This window comes from Podarcis liolepis (assembly GCF_965112155.1).
Source record: "Podarcis liolepis genome assembly, chromosome: Z".
NCBI lineage: Eukaryota > Metazoa > Chordata > Lepidosauria > Squamata > Lacertidae > Podarcis > Podarcis liolepis.
This window is the reverse complement of record NC_139570.1, coordinates 572,777-598,522: the sequence shown is the minus strand read 5'-3', so window position 1 is coordinate 598,522 and position 25,746 is coordinate 572,777. Positions and strand designations below refer to the sequence as shown.

Genomic DNA, 25,746 nt, shown 5'->3' with positions numbered 1-25,746 from the left:
TCAGAAATTCAAACTCAGAAAAAAAAATTGAAAAAAAAACAACCTTGCCCAGTGGTCACAGAAAATCATAAAAATTCCAAAAAAAACCCCAAATGGTCCCAGATTCCTGCAGAAACCTCTCCAACTGTTCCCCCAGCCAGCCAGCACTCAGAAATTCAAACTCAGAAAAATTTTCAAAAAAACACCCTTGCCCAATGGTCACAGAAAATCATAAAAATTCCCAAAAAAGGCCCACAAGCCCACAGATTATCGCAACCCCCCCACAACACCAAGTCCTTGAATCCCAAACACCCCAACCCAAAATCCAAAACCCCCCAAAAAAGTTTTAAAAGTTTAACTTACCAAATGGATGAAAGAGAAGTTCTGGAAAAGTTTTGGAAAAGCTTCAAAAGTGAGCAAAGTCTGAGAAAAGGCTACCAAACCACGTGCTAACAGTTGCTCCTCGAAGTCAAGTCGCAACTGCAGCTCTTCAAGCTAAGCACCCTTGGTTTTAACGGTTTTTAGACAAAGGAAACAAAGTCGCGAGACGTTTTCGTCTTGCGAAGCAAGCCCATAGGGGAATTCGTCTTGCGAGGCAAATCAAAAACGAAAAAACCTTTCGTCTAGCGAGTTTTTTTGTCTTGCGAGGCATTCGTCTTGCGAGGTACCACTGTATATATATTATATATATATATATATATATATATGCTTTCGTAGATTTTCACGGGTACAGGAATGCAGGTTTTGGTGTCTTCGGGTGTCTTCCCGTGTAAGAGTTGGGGTGTCTAGGCGACGTTTCGACGAGGTCTCACTCGTCATCTTCAGGCTGGTGCTTTCGGCTTCTTGTTACTGGAACAGAGCAGGATCTCAGTGTTTGAGTTCCTATAAATACTGTTGAGGGGGTGTGGTGTATAGCCTCCAACGTTCTGGGCAGAGAGGAAGTTCCCAGGTTAGTGTGCCTTTTCTTCTTTTGTTCCTTAATATCCCTCAAGATATCCCTCAAGTAATTAAGGAACAAAAGAAGAAAAGGCACACTAACCTGGGAACTTCCTCTCTGCCCAGAACGTTGGAGGCTATACACCACACCCCCTCAACAGTATTTATAGGAACTCAAACACTGAGATCCTGCTCTGTTCCAGTAACAAGAAGCCGAAAGCACCAGCCTGAAGATGACGAGTGAGACCTCGTCGAAACGTCGCCTAGACACCCCAACTCTTACACGGGAAGACACCCGAAGACACCAAAACCTGCATATATATATATATATATATATATATATATATATATATATCGATCGTATTTTTCATTCCATAAGACACGCCTAGTTTTTAGAAGAGGAAAACAAGAAAAAATATATTCTGAATCAAATGTTGTGCTAAACTACAGTGGTACCTCTGGTTAAGAACTTAATTTGTTCCAGAGGTCCGTTCTTAACCTAAAACTGTTCTTAACCTGAGGTACCACTTTAGCTAATGAGGCCTCCCGCTGCTGCTGCGCCACCGGAGCACAATTTCTCTTCTCATCCTGAAGCAAAGTTCTTAACCTGAGGTACTATTTCTGGGTTCGTGGAGTATGTAATCTGAAGCGTCTGTAACCTGAAGCATCTGTAACCCAAGGTACCACTGTATATGAGCTTTCCACATTGAGTCCCTTAGATCTAAGGACTGTATGGTTTGGCCCTACACAATTATTTTAATAAAGCCAAAAGAAGTGGGACTTCTTGTTCATTGCAGAGAGCTCTGGGGGCTTTCATATGAGGGAGGAATCTGATTCAATTCCCATTTAAAGTCACACCTTTGTACACAACGCAAGGACCAAACCACAGCTGCCCTTCAAATTTCACACTTCTGCAAAGGAAGGCACTATTGTCCCAGCAAGACCAGTGGCAGAGGGAGGGTCTTGTGTGGCGGCACGTCGCCTGCGGGGACATGGGATGTCGCTCATGCGATCGTCATCCCAAGGGGGTGGCATGTGTGCACGCGTGCCCATCCCAATGGGGCGGCCAAGCACAGGGGCAGACGTATTAACACGGCTCCCGCTGTGTTTGCTTTGCACCCGTGTAAGTGGCTCCTTTCCTGCTTTGCAGCTTAAAAGCGAGCTGCGGAGGAGGGACGGACAGGAGCCATGCCTCCTATCTGTTCCGCCTCCGCGCAGCATTCGCTTCATAAGACGCACGGACACTTCCCCTTTTTAGGGGGAAAGAGGGCGTCTTATGGAGCGAAAAATACAGCATGTGCAATGGAATGCTTAAAAGCGGATTTATGTGCCAGGTCTACTGAGGGTTCCCCTGGAGAAAAGCGAGTTTTTAAGCCGTTAACCTGACTCGCTAGGGAAGGTCTGCTCAGCACACAGGCTCTGGTGGTACGAGGGTCCTCTCTCACCTTCTAGCCATGGGGTATGCAAGTTTCGCACAAAGAAATTTGGAAAAAAACACCCCTGTGTATGTCAAAAGAGAGAGAGGTTTGAGGAATGTAAATTTGCTTGACAATGTTTTTATCCTCCGGACTACTTGCATCAGTGTTTAAAGCAGGGGTCAGGAAACTTTTTCAGCAGGAGACCGGTCCACTGTCCCTCAGACCTGACCCTCCTATGCCCCACAGATTGCCCAGAGATGCATTTTAAATAAAAGGGCACATTCTACTAATGTAAAAACACGCTGATTCCTGGACCATCTGCGGGCTGGATTGAGAAGGCGATTGGGCCGGATCCAGCCCCTGGGCCTTAGTTTGCCTACCCATGGTTTAAAGCAGGCATGGCCAAACTTGGCCCTTCCAGCAGTTTTGAGACTACAATTCCCATCATCCATGACCTCTTGTCCTGTTAGTTAGGGATGATGGGATTTGTAGTCCCAAAACAGATTTAGGGCCAAGTTTGGCCATGCCTGCTTTAAAGCATACAGTTAAAGCACAAATACAGTGGTACCTCTGTTTACAATTCGTTCCAGAGGTTTGTTCTTAACCTGAAACCGTTTTTAACCTGAGGTACCACTTTAGCTAATGGGGACACCTGCTGCCGCCGCATGATTTCTGTTCTCATCCTGAAGCAAAGTTCTTAACCCGAGGTACTATTTCTGGGTTAGCAGAGTCTGTAACCTGCAGCGTCTGTAACCAGAAGCATCTGTAACCCAAGGTACCACTGTAAAGGATCTGGAGAGGACATTGGAATGTTGTTCTACTTTACGCTACCTAAGGTCACAGGGAACTGGTATCCTATAGACCAGTGATGGACAGGCTTGGCCCTCCAGCTGTTTTGGGACTACAACTCCCATCATCCCTAGCTAACATGACCAGTGGTCAGGGATGATGGGCATTGTAGTCCCAATACAGCTGGAGTGCCGAGTTTGGCTACCACAGCTATAGACGTCTGTTACAAAGGGCAATTAACCTGTATATCAGTGGGGCTTCTGTTGTTTTGTTGGCATCCATCTGTCTTGGAAGAGAATGGAGGATTGCACCTGTGGAATGGCCTTCATAGTAGTTTCAGACGGACGGCTTCTTGTCTCACAGCTCATACTCTTAGCCAACGTACTGCTATTCCATTAGTAATTAATAATACTAACAATTTATTATTTATACACCCCATGCCCCCCAATCTGGCTGGGTTCCCCCAGCCTCTCTGGGTGGCTTCCAACCGAATATTAAAAACACAAGACAGCATCAAACATTAAGAAACTTCCCTAAACAGGGCTGCCTTCAGATATCTTTTAAAAGTCAGATTGTTGCTTATTGCCTTGATATCAGCTGGGAGGGCATTCCACAAGGCAGACCCCACCACTCAGAAGGCTGTTTGCCTGGTTCCCTGTAACCTCACTTCTCGCGGGGAGGGAACCGCCAGAAGGCCCTTGGCGCTGGACCTCAGTGTCCGGGCCGAATGGTGGGGGTGGAGACGCTCCTTCAGGTGTACAGGATGGGGCTGTTTATGGCTTTCAAGGTAGGCACCAACCCTTTGAATTGTCCTCGGAAATGTACTGGGAGCCAATGCAGGTCTCTCAGGACCAGTGTTATGTGATCTTGGTGGCCACTCCCAGTCCCCAGTCTGGCTGCTGCATTCTGGATTAATTGCAGTTTCCGAGTCACCTTCAAAGGCAGCCCCACGTAGAGCGCATGGCAGTAGTTCATTTCCTAAGTTCATTTCCTAAGATGGGTTCCACACAAAGTTTCTTCAGTCCCTATTACAGGTCCCAAACTGTGTCCCAAATTCAATTCTTGGAAACAGGTGAATGCCCACTCTCCACTAAAGTATGGTGGGTTGCCCTGAGATACAGGTGCAAGATCTCAGTACTTGGCCTGGGGGAGGGATTACTTCTACATTTAACCAACAAGGAGTTTATCAGCCCATGGCTGAAAACTATGGCCAGAAAATCCAGAAAAGCTATGATACCGCCCTTGAATCCGTGAGGCAAAGATTTTGGGACATTTCACATAGCGACCTGCAATCCCGATCTTATGTAATTTGTAGCCCGGTCGCAGCTGGAATCCAATACAGGTATGAATTTCAGATATCCTCATATCTTAGGAACCTGTCCGTACCAACATATTAGTGTTTATTTACCAAGCCAGACTAAATGTATTTCCATCGGAAGTGCTGAATGGTAGACTGAGAGGCATCCCTTATCAGAACTGGCTTTGTTTATGTTCTCAGGACATCGATTGCATGAAGCATATTTTACTGCGATGTGGGCAGTACAAGCAAGCAAGGGACAAACTGATCAAACCCCTTCTGGCAAATCTGCCGGGAAAATCTGAAGTGTCCCATATTAAACATCTTTTGGAGGACAGGTCCAATGATATTGCACTGGCTGTGGCAAAGTTTTTTTCGGAAGTTAAAAGAAACAAAGATCTTCATGCTTGAGACATAACAAAACGACCGCTTCGGTTTCTCTTTCTTTTGTGGCTGGCTGTCATAACTGTATTTTGTCCTGAAATTGTTCAATGGGTCTTTGGACCGCAATAAAGGTTGATGATGATGATGCAGGGCAGCAGTGTGGCCAGGATTCAGAGTGCCACAGGTGATATTGTGCTAGCTGTGCATGGGAGCTACATATTTATATAGAGCCAGCAATATACGTGGCACATTTCTGAACAAACCAAGCAGCCTCTTCCAAAGTTGATAGTCTACATTCAGATGGGAGAGAAAAGTGTGGGAAGGGAAGGATAGTCACCTGCATAACGTAATAGATGCTTTCGCTTCTTTCAGTGATAATTCCCAGGTCTTCCAGCCTCACGTCTTGCGCACCCGCCGGAACAGCACAACGGTCGTGAACCGGCACAGCATGGTAAGCACTGGGGAGATCCAAAGAGCTTTCGAACTCCAGCGGTTTGTGGAAGATGGAGGCTGTGCGGCAGACTGACTGACAGGCGGCGGAGGCCCTGTTGCATTTTGATCAAAGCTGAATTGGTTGCTGGAGGGCCGAGTTTGCCTATGCCTGCTTTAATGCTACTGTTAATTCCAGATAATAAAGGTAAAGGTACCCCTGCCCATATGGGCCAGTCGTGACCGACTCTGGGGTTGCGCGCCCATCTCGCTTAAGAGGCCGGGGACCAGCGCTGTCCGAGGACACTTCTGGGTCACGTGGCCAGCATGACGAAGCTGCTCTGGTGAGCCTGCACCAGCGCAGCACACGGAAACGCCGTTTACCTTCCCGCTTTAAAGCGGTACCTATTTATCTACTTGCACTTAAGGGTGCTTTCGAACTGCTAGGTGGGCAGGAGCTGGGACTGAACGATGGGAGCTCACCCCGCCGCGGGGATTCGAACCGCCGACCATACGATCAGCAAGTCCTAGGTGCTGAGATTTTACCCACAGTGCCACCCGCGTCCCAACTCCAGATAACAAACCAGAATAAACCAGATTTCCATGTCACAGTTGATGTGTGTGCTGTACTATCCAATCCAAACCATTTAAACTTGGCCCTCCAGATGTTTTGGGACTACAACGCCCATCAGCCCTAGCTAACAGGACCAGTGGTCAGGGATGATGGGAATTGTAGTCCCCAAACAGTTGGAGGGCCGAGTTTGGGGATGCTTGCTCTAATATGACTCTCCTACCAAGGAGTTAACACTCTCGTGTCCAGATTGTGCTCTGGAGCATGCATACACACACACACACACACACGCACACGTGTGTGTGTGTGCGTGTGCGCGCAAGTTCTCTCTGGTGTCTCTTAATGAGCTGTATATGTCTACATAATACAGTGTTGTGGGGCATGCTTCCTGACTATATTACGTGGAAATTAATTAAATTCCTCTGGGTTGACTCTCCTCTTTACTTCTTGGGTACGCAGGCCTCTTTTCTGATCCAGACATCGTTTTTTTACAATCGCTGCCGTTTGCACATCTCAGTTTCCCACCAGGGCAGAACTCCAACTCGAGGCCAGGCTTCCCATCGCACCCGACGTAATCACACAAATAGAAACTGCAAATAGAAATATGCCCTGCCAGCCCACTGGGAAACTCCGCTCTGGAGCGTAGCTATTCATGACATATCTCAGGAGTGAAGTTGTTGAGATTTTTTTACGGTTTTGCCCCAAAGCTGTTGAGCTTCTTTTAGGATTTTAAGGATTTTATCCCAAAGTTGTAGAGCTTTTTTAAGGCTTGATGCTGCTGAGTGCTGAGCTTTTCTTACGTTTTTGCCCCAAAGCTGTTGAGCTTCTTTTAGGATTCAAGTTGTTGAGCTTTTTTTAGGGTTGGAATTGTTGAGCATGCAGTAAACTTTATTTCCTCTTTCTATAACTTTTTGCAAGATGAGAAACTTGCAATTTTCTGTCTTGCAAAGAGGCAAGCTGATAACATTTTCAATGGCAGGGATTAATTCAGCTAATTTTGCCCCGAGATTGAATTAGCTTTAGTATCAGTCTCTGCATGCTAGGCTAAAGTGTCAATCATCTCCACCAGATGAACAGCAAAGATGAGAAAAATAAGTTTTGTACCTGAAATTTCACATATAAATAATGCTTCAACTCTTCTTAGCCACCAATGAAGGTGTTTTCAGGTTCTATTGTTGTTAAAATATTCAGAGTAATATTACCTTCCTTTGCAACAGATTTCTATGATGGAGTTTGACTGCATCTGCATGAGAGAAACTGTCATTCCTCTTTCCTTTTAAGAAGAATGAATATTCTTTCAATGCTATAAAAATAAGGAGTTTTCAGGGCCACCTGCCTTGGAGTAGAGGCTGAGTGGTAGTATATTTCTCCTACATTAAAATGGGTGGAATGCATATCTACCATAATCCATAGTCCTTGGGAGGTTACAGCTGTGGAAATATTAGTGTTCTTCAGGGTGGATTTGATTTAAATCACAATTTAAACAACTAGTAAGTAAGACTTGATTGAAATCATTTTTTTACAGAAAGGTTTAATCTTGCTGGCATCCTCTTCATATCAAGAACCAGAGGAAGGTTTCCTTTTGGGAATCTTAAATTTTCAGTCATTTTTACAGTCACACCAGAAATGACTGATTGGTTCTACTATAAGAAATAAACAGATCATTGTTTCTGTTTGGACAACTTTTCTGCTGTACTTGATTGGAAGGAGAAAAATAATCATTTTCTTCATAACAATTTAAACCATTTATTTTACTAAAACAATAACATAGTACATGGATCCATGTTTGTTAACTGATGTGGTTAAACTATTAGAAATACATTGAAAGATAATTATGAATTTATGTTGAGGTTTAATAAGTTAACTGTTTATATTTGGACAACATTTCTGCTGTACTTGATTAGAAGGAGAAAAATAATCATTTCCTTCATATTTCACTAAAATAAGAACATGATAGCATATGGACCCATGCTTGTAAACCATGCTTGTGGTTAAATTAATTTTTTTAATATTAAAAAAACTTCGAGTTTTAGCACACATGAAAAACTTTAAACCAGGGGTCAGTAAACTTTTTCAGGAAGGGGCCAGCCCCCAGACCTTGTTGGGGGCCAGACCCACCGCCTCCCAAAAGCACCCCCCTCCGGAATGCCCCCCCCCCGCTTATGCCACTCATGCCACAGCCACTGGCGCTGCCCCATCTTCGGCAGCGTCGGCGTCCCCTGTCTTGGCGGAGTACAGAGGCCATGCCGCTGGCTTGGTGGCGGAGGCAGCCTCCACGCCGCTGCCGCTTCCCTCCCACTCGGCCGCTTCCTCCAGCTCAAGGGGCGTCGCAGAAGTCAGTTTCCGCGTGGTGAGGCCTCTGCACCGCGCCTGTTTAGCGCGGGGACTGACCAAGTGGGCGGTAGGGTCCTGCAAGGTTTGTGGGCCGGATTAATGAGCCCAGTGGGCCATATCCAGCCCGTGGGCCTTAGTTTGACAACCTCTGCTTTAAATGAATCCTTCTTTCCTGATGAACAGCCTTTGGACTAGAATGTCACTTAAATAGAAAACTATCTTTAGAAAGACTTTTCCTCCAAAAGTGTTTTATTTTCAAAATCCGATTTGCTGAAATTTTCTGTGTATAAGATGCCCCCATGTATAAGACGCCCCCCCCCATGGGGGACTCCAAATTAAGTAAACACCCCTCAGCATTACCGATGTATAAGATGAGCCCCAATTTTAAACCTATTTTTGGGGTAAACCCCCCCCAAAAGACACGAAAAAATACAGTAAATTAAAAAAAAATCCAATTTAAAATTTAAAAATCTGGTTTTTGTTTTTTTAAAAAATAGTTGATTTTTATCCACCTTGGTGTTATTACTATACAAGTTCCATGGGCAGTTTTTATTAACGGCTCATCTTTCCGTCTTTACAAAGTGGCGTGCCAGGTTCTTGATTGAGTGTCGGTTTTCAGCCCAACCAAAGAAAGGTAACATCTGAAAGGTCTGTGCCTTCTTCCTTCTCTCCTGCAGCTGATCTCTTCCTCTACAATTCGTATCCCCAGCAGCCGACTCCATCAGATCAGAAGGGTAAGCAACATTTCACTTTTATGGGCACTGTCATTAAAGTACAAACATACCGTATTTTTTGCACCATAACACTCACTTTTTTCCTCCTAGAAAGTAGGGGGAAATGACCGTGCGTGTTATGGAGCGAATGCCTGCGGGTAGCGGAGGGGATCTGCTGCAGTCGTGAGCAGAGGATCCATGGTTCCCCTTCCTTCCCTCCTCCGTGGTTACAAAGCATGGATCCACATGGATCCTTAGGATTTTTGCATTGGGCTACTCCAAACTCACCATCAGATTACATGTCTGTGGCCACAGCATGAACCACAAAAATCATATATCCACTATTTCGTTTAGAATATTTTTTTTCTTGTTTTCCTCCTCTAAAAACTATGTGCGTGTTATGGTCTGGTGCGTGTTATAGAGCGAAAAATACGGTATATAAAAGTTCTTTGGAATTGGTCTCTCAATAATATCTCGGTTCTTTGAAGAAAACAGTTGTCTTGTGTGCTCCACTCCCAAAACCAAGCTCTATTTTTTTGCCTTCCTAAAAGGAAAAAACTCTGGGTTTCTTAGCTAAATTTTTCTAGCTTCCACATATCGTTGTTAGAATTGGGGTCTCCATGACCCTATTCCACCTCTCCCTAATTTTCAGAAGCGCAGATTTTTCCGTGTATAAGACTAGGGTTTCCCGTGAAAAGATAATGTTCAGAGTTTGGCTGTGCCTGATTTAACCTTTGGCTATTGCTAATTGGAATCCTCCTACTTGCATTCTAGAAGCTGAGCTATATCATCATCATCATCATCATCATCATCATACTCTTGTTTAGAACCCAGTATAATGGTCTCTATATAATCTTGGACTGGAGCTTTTGTTGGGGGTGTTGTTGCTGTTAATATTTTGTACTGTATCTTTATTTGGAATCTTACATTTTACATGGAAATTGTTCTATTTGGTTATGTACTATTGGATGTTTTCTTTATTGTATGTGACTACTTTTCTGTGTAGTTACGTATTTTTTATAGTATGTTGTAAGCCTTGAGCATGACTTTAACTTTGGAAACTCAATAAGCACATGAGATGTAACCGGCTGTGTTCTTAGATAAATAAGGTATACTATTCATAGAATCAAATTGTAAATTTCAACAGAAGTAACTCATAAAATTCAACAAACGAACAAAACAGAAGACCCAGTGGATCAGATCATTCTATAGTCAGTTCATGCATAAGGTCCATTCGTATAATGATATTCTATTTATTTGCATTACTTAGAGCTTTAACTAATGATGAAGCCCAGGACGGCGAAACAAGGCCAATATTCCGGAAATCCTTGTCTTAGACTCTGTGAAAGGATTTTATGGAACTGTAACAACCTTTCATGTGGATCATAGAATCATAGAATCATAGAGTTGGAAGAGACCACAAGGGCCATCGAGTCCAACCCCCTGCCAAGCAGGAAACACCATCAGAACACTCCTGACATATGGTTGTCAAGCCTCTGCTTAAAGACCTCCAAAGAAGGAGACTCCACCACACTCCTTGGCAGCAAATTCCACTGTTGAACAGCTCTTACTGTCAGGAAGTTCTTCCTAATGTTTAGGTGGAATCTTCTTTCTTGTAGTTTGGATCCATTGCTCCGTGTCCGCTTCTCTGGAGCAGCAGAAAACAACCTTTCTCCCTCCTCTATGTGACATCCTTTTATATATTTGAACATGGCTATCATATCACCCCTTAACCTCCTCTTCTCCAGGCTAAACGTGCCCAGCTCCCTTAGCCGTTCCTCATAAGGCATCGTTTCCAGGCCTTTGACCATTTTGGTTGCCCTCCTCTGGACACATTCCAGTTTGTCAGTGTTCTTCTTGAACTGTGGTGCCCAGAACTGGACACAGTACTCCAGGGGAGGTCTGACCAGAGCAGAATACAGTGGCACTATTACTTCCCTTGATCTAGATGCTATGCTCTTATTGATGCAGCCCAGAATTGCATTGGCTTTTTTAGCTGCCGCATCACACTGTTGGCTTATGTCAAGTTTGTGGTCAACCAAGACTCCTAGATCCTTTTCACATGTACTGCTCTCAAGCCAGGTGTCCCCCATCATGTATTTGTGCCTCTCTTTTTTTTGCCCAAGTGCAATACTTTACATTTCTCCCTGTTAAAATTCATCTTGTTTGTTTTGGCCCAGTTCTCTAATCTGTCAAGGTCGTTTTGAAGTGTGATCCTGTCCTCTGGGGTGTTAGCCACCCCTCCCAGTTTGGTGTCATCTGCAAATTTGATCAGGATGCCCTTGAGTCCATCATCAAAGTCGTTGATAAAGATGTTGACTAAGACTGGGCCCAAGACAGAACCCTGTGGCACCCCACTAGTCACGCTTCTCCAGGATGAAGAGGAACCATTGATGAGCACCCTTTGGGTTCGGTCAGTCAGCCAGTTACAAATTCACTGAGTGGTAGCATAGTCAAGACCGCATTTTACCAGCTTCTTTACAAGAATATCATGGGGCACCTTGTCAAATGCCTTGCTGAAATCAAGGTAGGCTACATCCACTGCGTTCCCTTCGTCTACCAGGCTTGTAATCCTGTCAAAAAACGAGATCAGGTTATTCTGACATGACTTATTTTTCAGAAATCCATGCTGACTATTGGTGATTGCAGCATTCCTTTCTAGGTGCTCACAGACTGTTTGCTTAATGATCTGCTCCAGAATCTTCCCTGGTATTGATGTCAGACTGACTGGGCGGTAATTATTTGGGTCCTCTATTTCCCCCCTTTTGAAAATAGGGACATTTGCCCTCCTCCAGTCTGCCGGGACTTCACCTGTTCTCCAGGAATTCTCAAAGATGACTGCCAGTGGTTCTGAGATCACATCTGCCAGTTCTTTTAATACTCTTGGATGCAGTTCATCTGGCCCTGGAGACTTGAATACATCTAGACTAGCCAAGTATTCTTGTACTATCTCCTTAGTTATTCTGGGCTGTGTTTCCTTTGCTGAATCATTTGCTCCAAATTCTTCAGGTCGGGCATTGTTTTCTTTATCGGAGAAGACTGAGGCAAAGAAGGCATTGAGGAGTTCAGCCCTTTCTGTGTCCCCTGTTTGCATTTCACCATCTTCTCCTCTGAGTGACCCCACTGTTTCTTTGTTCTTCCTTTTGCTACGAACATACCCACAAAAGCCTTTTTTGTTGCTTTTAACCTCTCTAGCAAGCCTGAGTTCATTCTGTGCTTTAGCTTTTCTGACTTTGTGTCTACATGTGCTGGCTATTTGTTTGAATTCCTCTTTGGTGGTTTCCCCCCTTTTCCAGTTTTTGTACACATCCTTTTTTAATCTTAACTCAGTTAAAAATTCTTTAGATAGCCACCCTGGCTTCTTTAGGCACCTTCCATGTTTCCGTCTCATTGGTATTGCCTGAAGTTGTGCTTTTACTATCTCCCTCTTAACAAATTCCCAGCCATCATGAACTCCCTTTCCTTTTAGTATTACTGTCCATGGGATCTCACCCAGCACTTCCCTAACTTTTATGAAGTCGGCTTTCTTAAAGTCAAGAAATTGAGTCCTAGTATGCTTGGCTGCTCCTTTCCGCTGTATAGTAAACTTCAGAAGAGCATGATCACTCGTGCCTATTGATCCTTCCACTTCTACCCCACTAACCAGGTCATCAACATTGGTTAGGACCAGATCTAAAATGGCTGTTCCTCTTGTTGCTTCTCCCACTTTCTGGACAATGAAGTTGTCTGCAAGGCCAGTGAGGAATCTGTTTGACCTTATGCTCTTGGCTGAGTTTGACGTCCAACAAATATCCGGGTAATTGAAGTCCCCCATTACTACTATCTCCCTTCCTTTTGCATGCTTGGCCATCTGTTCCAGGAAGGCATCATGTCCTCCGTTTGGCTTGGGGATCTATAGTAAACTCCCACAATGAGGTCTCTGTTATTCTTCTCTCCCTTAATTTTGACCCAAATGCTCTCACTTTGGCTTTGAGGTTCTAAATCTTGGATCTCTTCACAGGTATACACATCCCTGACATATAACGCCACTCCTCCTCCTTTCTTGTCTGGTCTGTTTCTCTGAAATAGATTGTATCCCTCCATTATTACATTCCAATCGTGGGACTTATCCCACCAGGTTTCAGTGATGCCTATTATGTCATATTTAGTTTGCTGTACCAAGAGCTCAAGCTCATCTTGTTTATTTCCCATGCTTTGCGCATTAGTGTACAGACATTGAAGTCCATTAGTCATTCCCCCGTGTCTCTTATTTAAGGATTTTTTCCTCCCACCACTAGGTCTGCGTGCTGTTTGCTCCATTTGGTCTATGACCTTTGGATGATCATCTTCATCAGTTGATAGACTCCTAACTTCAGGAACACTGTCTCCCTCCCCCACATTAGTCAGTTTAAAGCCCTCCTGATGAGGTTTCTGAGATGGACTTTATGAACAGACAGGTGGAATAGACACCATTACACGTACCATTACACGTACAAAACCCACACATATGTACATTAGTGACAGAGGTGACCTCTGCTCTTTTTAAGCAGCATTTGAACACAGTTTGGCATGGAGTCTACTAGTTTTGAACAGTCCCTGTAGATCAGGGGTCAGCAAACTTTTTCAGCACGGGCCTCGTCCACTGTCACTCACACCTTGTGGGGGGCCAGACTATATTTTGAAGAAATAAAAATGAACGAATTCCTATGCCCCACAAATAACCCAGAGATGCACTTTAAATAAATGGACACATTCTACTCATGTCAAAATATGCTGATTCCAGGACCGTCTCTGGGCTGGATTGAGAAGGCCAATGGGCCGGATTTGGCCAGCGGGCCTTAGTTTGCCTACCCATGATATAGGATATATTAGATTCTGCTCATATAGGACAGGCCTAGGCCAACTTGGCCCTTCAGATGTTTTGGGACTACAACGCCCATCCTCCCTGACCACTGGTCCTGTTAGCTAGAGATGATGGGAGTTGTAGTCCCAAAACAGCTTGAGGGCTGAGTTGGCCGATGCCTGATCGGTTGATATGTGGTTGATATAGGAAATGATAATTTTGCGGAGCAGGAAGTCATTGAGAACTAAGCTGTGAATTCTTGTACTCTAGGAGGAAGGAGTGGATTTGATGAACAGAGAAGCGGCGCATGAAAGGTAGGTGCAACTGAACTGCTGTTTTTTAAAAAAGCAGATACTGTGTTCTCTTGTCGCCACTGATGAGCCTTTTTGTGTTTTAGGGAAGTCCAAACAGCAATGCAGATAAGCCAATCATGGGAAGAAAGCTTGAGCCTGGTAATCCTTTTACAGATGTTTAATATTTTAATTCCACTCCCTGACTTAACCAGTGATCTCAGAGTGGGGGATGGAGTGATTGGCCATTCTCTTTTTCATCGGGATCTTTATGGCGCAGCCTATAGGGCTGCTGCGTCCCGTGAGGCTGTCAACATCCTTTTACAGATGTTTAATATTTTAATTCCACTCCCTGACTTAACCAGTGATCTCAGAGTGGGGGATGGAGTGATTGGCCATTCTCTTTTTCATCAGGATCTTTATGGCGCAGCCTATAGGGCTGCTGCATCCCGTGAGGCTGTCAACATGACCCTTTTGTGTTCTCAGAGTGACAATGACTTGGACAAATCGGAAAAATCCTCGTCTCCAAAGAGGATAGACTTCATTCCCGTCTCTCCGGCACCTTCGCCTACGAGGGGGATTGGAAAGGTACACCAGAGAGCTTCCTCAGTTTGAGAGTTGCAAGGGAAGCGGCATTGTGGGAAGACTACAGGAACTAAATGATATACAGTGGTACCTTGGGTTACAAACACTTCGGGTTACAGACTCCGCTAACCCAGAAATAGTACCTCGGGTTAAGAACTTTGCTTCAGGATGAGAACAGAAATCGCGTGGCGCCAGTGAGAGGTCCCATTAGCTAAAGTGGTGCTTCAGGTTAAGAACGGACCTCCAGAACGAATTAAGTTCTTAACCAGAGGTACCACTTTAGAGCAGGGCCTCAAATCTTTTGGACTGATAAGCTCATTAATAATCTTCAGAGAGGGCTGTGGGCACCAAGCCTTCTTGTTGCTTCTGTCCAGAAATGGAGAGATAAATATCCTTTACTTTCCCTTGTAGTCAAGTTAAAAACAAAAACACTGTCGCATTAAAGCTTGCCTTGGTAAAAACCGTAGATTCCCTGCTCACTAACACCACAAAACCTTTGATCCAAAGCATGCAACCGAATGCTGAATGCTCAGAAGCTACATGGGCAGCTGAATTAAGATTTCCGGTGGTTTGGAGCCGGATTTAATGTCAAAGTAATTTGTGCCGGAAGGAGTACCACATAGCGTCATTTCAGCTTCCTTCACTAGCAGGGGTGGAATAGTGAAATCCTGAGCACCAATTTTGAGAACCTGCTAGAGTATCACAGTGGTTTCTGATGACAGCACTTTTTAAGTAAGAAAAAAGCATCCGATGTTTGCAATATGTTTATAAAACCTTTTTTAATATCATAATTTTTATTACTTTTTTGCAAACGTTTTAAACATAACATGCAATTTATATATAATATAGAAAGCATTTGGTTACAACAGCCTGAGACTTCCCTCCTCCTTGACTCATTGTTTCCCCACTTATTACCGTATTTTACGCCCTATAGGACGCACCTTTTCCCCTTCAAAAACGAAGGGGAAATCTGGGTGCGTCCTATGGGGCGAATGCAGGCTTTCGCTGAAGCTTGGAGAGCGAGAGGGGTCGGTGCGCACCGACCCCTCTCGCTCTCCAGGCTTCAGGAAGACACCCGCAGCCTAGGCAGCCCTGCGGGAGTTCCTGCAGGGATGTCTAGGCTGCGGATAGTAGCCTGCTTCCCGGAGCGCTGGGCGCCCTGAAAGCAGAGTGCCCGGCGGTTCGGGAACACATCCGCAGCCTAGGCAGCCCTGCGGGAGGTCCCGCAGGGCTGTCTAGGCTGCGGATAGCAGCCTGCTTCCCGGAGCGCCGCCCTGGATAGCAGCCTGCCGCCCGGCACAAGGTGCACCCTGAAGCAGAGCGCCCCGCGCGCCAGACAGACATCTGCAACGTGGGGAGCCCTGCAGGAGTTCCCCGCAGGGCTCCCCACGCTGCGGATAGCACAAGCTCGGGGGACAGCAGGGAGGCGCAGCGCCGCCATCCCGCTGTTCTCGACCTGGTTCGGTTTCCCCGACCTGCTTTTGGGGGGGAAATAAACGGAATTTCCCCCCCCCTTTATTTCCCCCACCCAAAAACTAGGTGCCTCCTATGGGACGGAGCGTCCTATGGGACGAAAAATACGGTATCTAATACTGCATTTTGGAATTGAAATTATTACCGTGTTTTTCTGTGTATAAGACTAGGTTTTCCCCCTAAAAAATAATGTCAAAAATTTGGGGCGTCTTATACACGTATACGTCTCACCGCCATTTTCTTAAATCGGAGTCCTCAAAAATAGGGGGTGTCCTATTCATGGGGGTGTCTTATAGGCAGAAAGATATGGTACTATTAAATCTTAATCATAAATCAACCATTTTTAAATTACCGTATTTTTCTGTCTATAAGATGCCCCCTATTTTTAGGAACCCTGATTTATGAAAGGGGGGGAGATGGCCCGCATGTATAAGATGCCCCTCAGTTTTGGACATTATTTTTCATGGGGAAACCCTAGTCTTATAGACAAAAAAATACAGTGGTACCTCTGGATGCGAACGGGATCCGTTCCAGAGCCCCCTTTGCATCGTGAGCAGAACGCAACCCGCATCTGCAAGTGTGCGGGTTGCCATTTGCCACATTAGCGCATGCGTGTGACGTCATTCTGAGCATATGTGCGAGCAGCAAAACCCGGAAGTAACCTGTTCCGTTACTTCCGGGTTGCCACGGAACGCAGCCTGAAAAGATTTAACCCGAAGCGTCTTTAATCTGAGGTATGACTGTACTAAGAAATCCTAATCGTAAATCAACCGTTTTTAAATTATACTTTGCAATAATGGATAAAGTCCACCTTGTAAAACTTCTTGCAACCCTACTAGCGAAGTTAGTTTTTTACAATTGTCTTTCAAGTATTCTGTAAGTTTATTCCAATCTTTCAGGAAAGTCTGGTCTTGCTGGTTCTGAGTTTTCCCTGCAAGTTTTGCCAGCTCACCATAGTCCATTAATTTCGTCAGCCCCTCTTCTTTCATTGGCATCTCATGTGCTTCCATCTCTGGGCTAATAATATTCTTGCTGCAGTTTTTGCAGATAAAAACAGTCTTTTATATTGCTTATGTATTTCATTACCCACAATTCCTAGTAAGAAGGCTTCTGGGTTTTGTTTTGTTTTTTAAAAATAAATGTATATTTCAACATTTTTTTTAAAACCACATACGGTTAAAAAGTAGCTTCCTTTTCTTTACGTTTCCAACGACGATTCATTGTTTTATACATTTTTAGCTAATTTCACTGGTGTTTATAAGTTGATAAGACTTCTTTAAAACATCGTTTCAGGTGCTTTTCAATGCTGTGCTTGTCTTTCCTAGCAATGCTTTTCTCCCTCCCTGCAAATGTTTGTGAGTAGTAATGGACTGCCTCCAAGCCCAATTCCCAGCCCCACAAGGAGATTTTCAAAGTAAGTCACTGTATCTGTGGAAGTGTTTCGTAATAATCAGTTTGACTTCTGTACTGTTAATTTATACTGTACATGAACTATGCCTGTGAATGGAATATATCAGGGTGCATAAAAACTATTGATTTTTTAAAAATATATTTTTTAAAAAAAATCGGGATTCTTTTTTTATTTAAATCAAATTTTTTAAAATTTAAATCAGATTTTTAAAATAAAATGCTTTTGGAGGAAAAATCTTTCTAAAGATAGTTTTCTATTTAAGTGACATTCGAGTCCAAAGGCTGTTCATCTGGAAATCAGGATTTGTTTAAAGTTTTCCTTTTTGGAAAATAATAAATTTTCAGAGTAGTTTTTACAGTTTTATAAAAAATTACTGATTTGGTCCTACTGTTAGAAAAACATTGATTGACAGATAATTATGAAATTTGTTTCATAAACAAATTATGACAATTTATTTTAAGTTTTCATTTTTGGAAAATAATAAATTCCCAGTTTTTACAGTTCTATCCAAAATGACTGATTTGGTTCTACTATTAAAAATACATTGATTGACAGATAATTATGAAATTATTGTGAGGTTTAATAAGTTAACTGTTTCTATAATAATAATAATAATCTTTGTTATGTTATGTGGTCCAATGACCAATAAAAAGGATTCAAAATAAAATAGATTCATACAGACAACCCCCCAGAGAAGGGAGACCGAAGCGTTATTTGTCTAGTCATGGGTATGTTGATCTTTGATTTGTATGACTACTGAAAGAAACTTTGCCACGGCCACTGTGATATCATTGGACTTGTCGTCCAGAAGGTATCTGATATAGTAGGCTTCAGATTGACCCAGCCGATTTCCAATAGTGGTTTAATCTATAGTTCCCTAGCTTGATCATATTGTCCACAATGCAATAAAATATGCCTCATGCAGTCGACGTCCTGAGAGCGCACACAGATCCTATTTTGATAAGGAATACCTCTCAGTCTGGAGGCAGTGAGAGATTTTACTTTCTTGGGCTCCATGATCACTGCAGATGGTGAAATTAAAAGACACCTGCTCCTTGGGAGAAAAGCAATGACAAACCTAGACAGCATCTTAAAAAGTAGAGACATCACCTTGCCAACAAAGGTCCATATAGTAAAAGCTATGGTTTTCCAAGTAGCAATGTATGGAAGTGAGAGCTGAACCATAAAGAAGGCTGATCGCCAAAGAATGGCTGCTTTTGAATTATGGTGCTGGAGGAGAGTGTTGAGAGTCCCATGGACTGCAAGAAGATCAAACCTATCCATTCTGAAGGAAATCAGCCCTGAGTGCTCACTGGAAGGACAGATCCTGAAGCCGAGGCTCCAAGACTTTGGCCACCTCATGAGAAGACTCCCTGGAAAAGACCCTGATGTTGGGAAAGATGGAGGGCACAAGGAGAAGGGGATGACAGAGGACAAGATGGTTGGATAGTGTTCTCGAAGCTACCAGCATGAGTTGGACCAAACTGTGGGAGGCAGTGGAAGACAGAAGTGCCTGGCGTGCTCTGGTCCATGGGGTCACGAAGGGTCGGACACGACTAAACAACAACAACAACACCTCTCAGTCTGGCGCTTAACACTTCTGATGGGAATACATTTAATCTGGCTTTGGTGAAAAGACGCCGGTATGTTGGTACAGACAAATTTCTAAGACATGCAGGTGTCTGAAACTCGAACCCATAGTGAATTCCTACTTCTAATGGGCCGCAGATAACATGAGATTGCGATCGGAGATCACTATGTGATATGTCCCAGAGGCTTTGCCTCAGAGATTCAAAGGCAGTATCATAGCCCAGATGGTACAGGAGAGAAGGTGGCATACCAAGCCAAGTGGCTTTTCTAACCATCATTTTCATCTATGAGCTGGCAAACTCGTTGTTTAGGTATGGAAGCCCTTCCCTAGGCCAAAGACACAGATCTTGAGCTAGTATCTCAGGCCAGCCCACCATGCTTTAGTTGATAGAGGAAATTCACCGGTTTTGAAAAATAGTATTGCATTTGGAACACAATTTGGACCGGAGAAACTTTGCCTGGAAGCCATTGAACCTGGAGAATGAGCCATTGAACCAGGCGTTTGAGGCGTAGAGGAGTTGAGAGACAGATTTTGCATTAAATACCTTAATGGCTGATGGAACATAATGGTCTCCCCTTGTATAAAAGAATTGAAGTATAGCCAGTTTGCTTACCTCTGCCTTTTGATAGGCGGTCTGCCAATGATTTTTCCAGGACTTGGAATAATGGAACAGAAGCCCTAGGTACCGGAAGAATTTGGTCTGCTCTAGTTTGTGACCGTCCAGTACCCATTTACTCAGGGAGAATCTCTTCTCAAACACCAGGACTTTAGATTTTTCATAACTGATGGATAACCCATTACCAGAGCAGTAGTCTCAGAATTTCCTTAGTTGATAGTTCAGGCCAGGTCTGGTTCGGGAGAGGATGGCCACGTCATCCGCATACAGCAAGAGAGGGGTCTTTCTCGTCCCTATTTTTGGAACATGGCCATCAGGGTCCATTAAGCTTGCCTCTAAGTCATTCAGAAATGAACTGAACAAAGTAGGGGCCAAAATGCATCCCTGTCTCACTCCCCTGGCCATCTCAATACAGTCTGAGAGCTGGCCCTGCAACCCACACCTAACCTGCAAATTGCTTCCACAGTGCAGGGCTTTAGTGAGGTATAGGAGACGCTTATCCTTCAGTGCTAGATGCAATTTGGCCCATAGTTGGAATCTGGGGATGGAGTCAAAAGGCAGATTTCAGGTCCATAAAGGCCACAAAGTGTTTTCCCTGTCGAGGTCTGGTGTACTTCTCGGCTAGGAGGGACAGCATTAGACAGTGGTCTGATGTTGAGTGGTTCTTGCAGAAAGCTGCCTGAGCTTCAGATAGTATGTTATAGTCATTTAGAAAAGTTGTCAGTTTATTACAGAGAAAGCAGCTGTCTTACTGTAAAAGAATTTCAGAAAGAGACTTGAAAGAGAAGTGGCTGAATTGCAACTTATTACTAAACTGAAAACTATGGAGAGACCTCATCTGAATAGAGATATTGGATTCCTGTCTCATTGCATATGCTAAAGCTATTTTTGGTCATCTGAATACCATCCCTTGCTTTTTCCTGCAGGACTAATTGCAGTCATTCACAGTCGCCAACAGGTTGACCATACTCATACTACTACCCTTCGGAGAAAACCCCCGCCCCACCCTCCCACTATATATCAGGGTCTGGGGACTTCTCCTCCCTCTATATATAAGGGCCTGGGGACTTCCGCTTCAATATATCTGAAGAAGTCATCCCCTCAATATGGACAAGCAGAAGAAGGTTTCCTTGTTGAAATAATAAAATCCTTTATTTACAGAAAGGTTCGACCTTGCTGGCATCCTCTCAATGTGGACAAGCAGAGAAAGGTTTCCATTTTGGGAACCGTAAAATCACCCATCTCCTACTACCCTTCGCAGAAATACTCCACCCCTCCCTCCCTCTATATATAAGTGTCAGGGGACTTCTGTTTCCGTGTATCAGAAGAAGGGGGCCTGCCCACGAAAGCTTCGACCAAGAACAAACTGAGTTGGTCTCTTAAGGCGCTGCTGAACCATTTTTTTATTTTTATTTATTTATTTTGACTGCGTCCCACCAATGCAGCTACCCACCTGAATCTAGATGTATGCTGGTGGACAGTGTCTGGTGTCGTGTTTGTTATTATTATTTATTATTTCTTGTATTTCTACACCGCCCCATATCTCTCTGGGCGCTTCACATTAAAAACCACTTGCATAAAACCAACATGAAAACCAGATTATCAGTTGTACAATTTAAACATGTTGTGTGTTGCCTTACTTGTCTACTCAAATTCAGCCGCAGCACATGGCTAATTATTATTAATAGTAGAATGTCACCCGAAATTTACAATTTCCAAATAATGTACTGTACCTTTCAATTTTCTTACACTGTTCTTGAGGTTATTGACAGGTGTGTCAAATAAATAATTATCAGTTCTATACATCAGTTTTATCAGCATCAGCTACCTACACTGGTTAGTGAGGTATGATCTACAAGTATTATATTTACATGTATGGATATCCTTAAAAAATTACTTGGTACGTATTCCTTATTTATTGTTTATTTGTTATTTAATATGCAGGGGACGCGGGTGGCGCTGTGGGTAAAACCTCAGCGCCTAGGACTTGCCGATCGCCAGGTCGGCGGTTCGAATCCCCGCGGCGGGGTGCACTCCCGTTGCTCGGTCCCAGCGCCTGCCAACCTAGCAGTTCGAAAGCACCCCCGGGTGCAAGTAGATAAATAGGGACCGCTTACCAGCGTTTCCGTGTGCTGGGCTGGCTCACCAGATGCAGCTTGTCACGCTGGCCACGTGACCCGGAAGTGTCTGCGGACAGCGCTGGCCCCCGGCCTAAAGTGTGAGATGAGCGCACAACCCTAGAGTCGGACACGATTGGCCCGTACGGGCAGGGGTACCTTTACCTTTTATGCAGGTTGCTTCAGCACTGTTTAAAATGTCAACTCATTACGTTGGTGATGGACCAATATATCTATATATCAAATCTGGCAGCACAACGCAATTTGAAACTATAATGTCACAGGCTGGTTACTTAAAGCCTATTTTTAAAATAAATTTCTTTCTTGTGGAAATTTCTCAGTTATCATTTAAACACGTTGTGTGTTGCATTCCTCATCTATGCAGATATAAATTGGCATTTCGGGTGTTACATAACTTGTCATTATTTGTGTTTTCTTTTCTGCAGATGATAGCATTTATTTTCAACTTTATATTGATGTTATTAGTGTTGCCCAGAAAATATTGCACCGTGTAGATTTGCTTATTAAAGAGCAGACTCATTTAACAGAGGTTCATTTGGGCACAGAGTCCATCTTCAGTGAAATTCCTCCGGCGGTTAAAGATATTATGGTGTTTTCTTTTTGGGATGAAATCTTGTGAAAGGCTACTCTTTGTAAGGATTGGGGGGGAGGGTTTCCTATACAGCATTATAATCAGGGTGGATTTGATTTAAATCAAACCGATTTAACTCACGATTTAAATTCCTTGATTTGAACCACTAGTCAGGAAGGCTTGATTTAAACCTTTTTTTCTTTCTTTTTTTACAGAAAGGTTCAACCTTGCAGGCAACCTCTAAATATGGACAAGCAGAGGAAGGTTTCCTTTTGGGAATAATAAAATCCCTTTTTTTACTGAAAGGGTTAACCTTGCTGGCATCCTCTTCATATTGACAAACAGAGGAAGGTTTCCTTTTTGGAATCATAAATCTTCAGAGGAGTTTTTACAGTTATATCAAAAATGACTGATTTAGTTACACCATTAGAAACAATTATGAAATTACGGTGAGGTTTAATAAGTTAACTCGTTCTATTTGGACAACTTTTCTGCAGTACTTTATTGGAAGGAGAAAAATAATCATTTCCTTCATAACAATTTAAACCATTTATTTCACTAAAGGAATAACATTATAGCACATGTATCCATGTTTGTTAACTGATGTGGTTAATTAAAATTTTTTAAACACACCTTAGACCAGCGAGGGCAAAGTTGGGCCACGCCTGATCTAGAACAGTGGTGGCTCAACTTGGCCCTCAAGCTGCCTTGGGACTACAACTCCCATCATCCCTGACCACTGCTCCTGTGAGCTAGGGATGATGGGAGTTGTAGTTTCCAAAGAGCTGGAGGGCCAAATTTGGCCATTCCTGCCTTAGACTGAGTTTTAGCACTTAAAAAAAATCCTTGTTTCCTTGATGAATAGCCTTTGAGCTATAATGTAACCGAAATAGAAAACTATCTTTAGAAAGATTTTTCCTTCAAAAGCATTTTATTTTTAAAATCTGATTTAAATAATTAAAAATCATTGATTTTTATCCACCCTGATTATAATCTTGAAAACACAATATAGTAGCTTTAAAGTCATTCACCTTGTCACCTCGGAAGTTTCCCCGTTCCTGGAAAGACCATAATCTGGTTTTGATTTTAGCAGGAGGAGCCAGAGTCCAATCAACTGCATCCGGCCCAGCGCTCTTGGTCCCATCAAAAGGAAAGGTAAGTGCAGAGGTGGAGGAAGGGGGGGCAGTGGAGGCGGGCCGCCCCGGGTGTCACCACTGACGGGGTGGTGACAAATTGCTGGGCGGCCCTTGTTGTGGGGCCTGCAGCCCGCCCGAGCCGCACATCTCTCCTGCTCTAGATAAGGCATGGCCTAACTTGGCCCTCCAGCTGTTTTGGGACTGCAACTCCCATCATCCCTAGCTCACAGGACCAGTGGTCAGTCCCAAGACAGCTGGAGGGCCAAGTTGGCCTAGGCCTGCTCTTTTCTCTGCCAAGCTTGTGACTCCATCCCTTCAGCTGGTTTTTTTCTTTTCAGATCTTTGTATCACCCTTTAAATTAGCATTTTCTGACCTTAATATCCTTGTAGCCAACTCTTATCTCTTTGGCCAGATTTTTTGCAGTACATTTTTAGAATAATTGTTCATATACCAAATAAATTTACTCCAGTCTCTTCGAAATTTTTGGTTGTCTTGGTTCCGGATTCTACCAGTCAGCTTGGCCAATTCTGCATAGTCCAGGCATGGCCAAACTCAGCCCTCCAGATGTTTTTAGCCTACAACTCCCATTGTCCCTAGCTAACAGGCCCAGTGGTCAGGGATTATGGGAATTGTAGTCCCAAAACATCTGGAGGGCAGAGTTTGCCTATGCCTGGACTACAACTCCCATCACCTCTAGCTCTCAGGACTTGTGGTCAGGGATGATGGGAGTTGCAGTCCCCAAGCAGCTGGAGGGTTGAGTTTGGCCCCCTCTGCCTTAGTCCACCATCTTCATTCTGCCACTCCTCAATCGTTGGTAACTCTGGCAGTTTCCACCTCTTGGCTAATAAACCATCTGAAACAAATCTGCTTGATTTCAATAGGTGAAATGGAAACCGAAAGCCAGCCCAAGAGACTTTTCCAAGGAACCACCAACATGCTTTCTCCTGACGCGACACACCTTTCTGACCTCAGCTCATGGTAAAATTAATCTTAATAATACATATACTACTCATCAATGCCCAGAAATGGTTTGCTGTATCTTTTGATGCTCTAGCATTCCAAAATAGTTCCTACCCAGGGTGGATAAAAACCAATGATTTTTTATTAAAAAGTTTTTTTTTAATTTGATTTTTTAAAAATTTAAATCAGATTTTTAAAATTTAATTTGGAATTTTAAAATAAAATGCTTTGTGGTGCGGGAATCTTTCTAAAGATAGTTTTCTGTTGAAGTGACATATGTCCATGGATCAGGGTGGCTAAAAATCAAGGATTTTTTTTAAAAAATAAAAAAAATCGTATTCTTGAAAAAAATTAATCAGATTTTTTTCCCTTCAATTAGATTTTTTTGATTTAAATCAGATTTTTAAAACAAAATGCTTTTGGAGGAAAAATCTTTCTAAAGATTTTTTATTTAAGTGGCTTTCTAGTCCACGCATAGGCAAACTCTGGCCTTCAGGATTTTTTGGGATTACAACTCCCATCATCCCTGACCACTAGTCCTGTTAGCTAGGGATGATGGGAGTTGTAGTCCCAAAACAACTGGAGGGCTGAGTTTGCCTATGCCTGTTCTAGTCCATCCTTATTCATCAGGAAATAAGGATGTGGTTAAAGTTTTTCATGTGTGCTAAAAAATCACTCATTTTTTATATAACTGTAAAAACTATTCTGAAAATTTATGATTTCAGAAAGGAAACCTTCCTCTGGTTGTCAGTATTAAGAGGATGGCAGCAAGGTTGAACCGTTCTATTAAAAAAAAATGACTTAAATCAAGCCTTACTGATGAGTGATTGAAATAAAGTCTGACTGATGAGGGATTTATATCTATTTGATTTGTATCAAATCCACCCTGCCACAAACACTTCCCCAGCCCGTAAACTGTAAAAGCTTCTCTGTAAATTGATGATTCCAAAAAGGAAACCTTCCTCCAATGGTCCATATTAAGAGAATGCCAGCATGACTGAACCTTTCTGTAAATAAAAAGGATTTTAAATCAAGCCTTACTGATGAGTGATTTGAATTGTGATTTCAACTGACTTGATAGCAATAAATGATAGTACCCAATCCACCCGGGTGGGTACTGACCTGAAGAAGTGTGCAGATATATACCGTATTTTTTGCTCCATAAGACACTTTTTTCCTCCTAAAAAGTAAGGGGAAATGTCTGTGCGCCTTATGGAGCGAATACGTGGTCCCTGGAGCTGAATTGCCCAGGGTCAAAAAGCAGATCATGCTCCTTTTTTTGAAAGAGGGAAGGGGGTGTTG

At 43.3% G+C, this 25,746-nt stretch overlaps 1 protein-coding gene across 12 annotated transcripts in view; it reads left to right on the top strand.

The window, feature by feature from the left end:
* PABIR2 (PABIR family member 2) overlaps window positions 1-25,746 on the top strand; it is a 39,355-nt gene that overhangs the window by 5,113 nt on the left and 8,496 nt on the right. For 7 of the 12 annotated variants that reach the window (XR_014521743.1, XR_014521744.1, XR_014521745.1 and 4 more), the window contains exons 2-9: window positions 5,176-5,254; window positions 8,815-8,871; window positions 13,943-13,986; window positions 14,070-14,124; window positions 14,449-14,550; window positions 17,346-17,434; window positions 23,438-23,502; window positions 24,366-24,462. Coding sequence is in view for 6 of the 12 variants with exons in the window: in XM_083486568.1 (XP_083342694.1) it covers window positions 5,176-5,254; window positions 8,815-8,871; window positions 13,943-13,986; window positions 14,070-14,124; window positions 14,449-14,550; window positions 17,346-17,434; window positions 23,438-23,502; window positions 24,366-24,462 (588 nt within the window). In the remaining 6 variants the exon portion in view is untranslated. Of the gene's footprint in view, window positions 1-5,175; window positions 5,255-8,814; window positions 8,872-13,942; window positions 13,987-14,069; window positions 14,269-14,418; window positions 14,551-17,345; window positions 17,435-23,437; window positions 23,503-24,365; window positions 24,463-25,169; window positions 25,479-25,746 lie in introns of those variants that run through there. The other 5 variants (XR_014521746.1, XM_083486564.1, XM_083486566.1 and 2 more) reach the window with 3 other exon arrangements.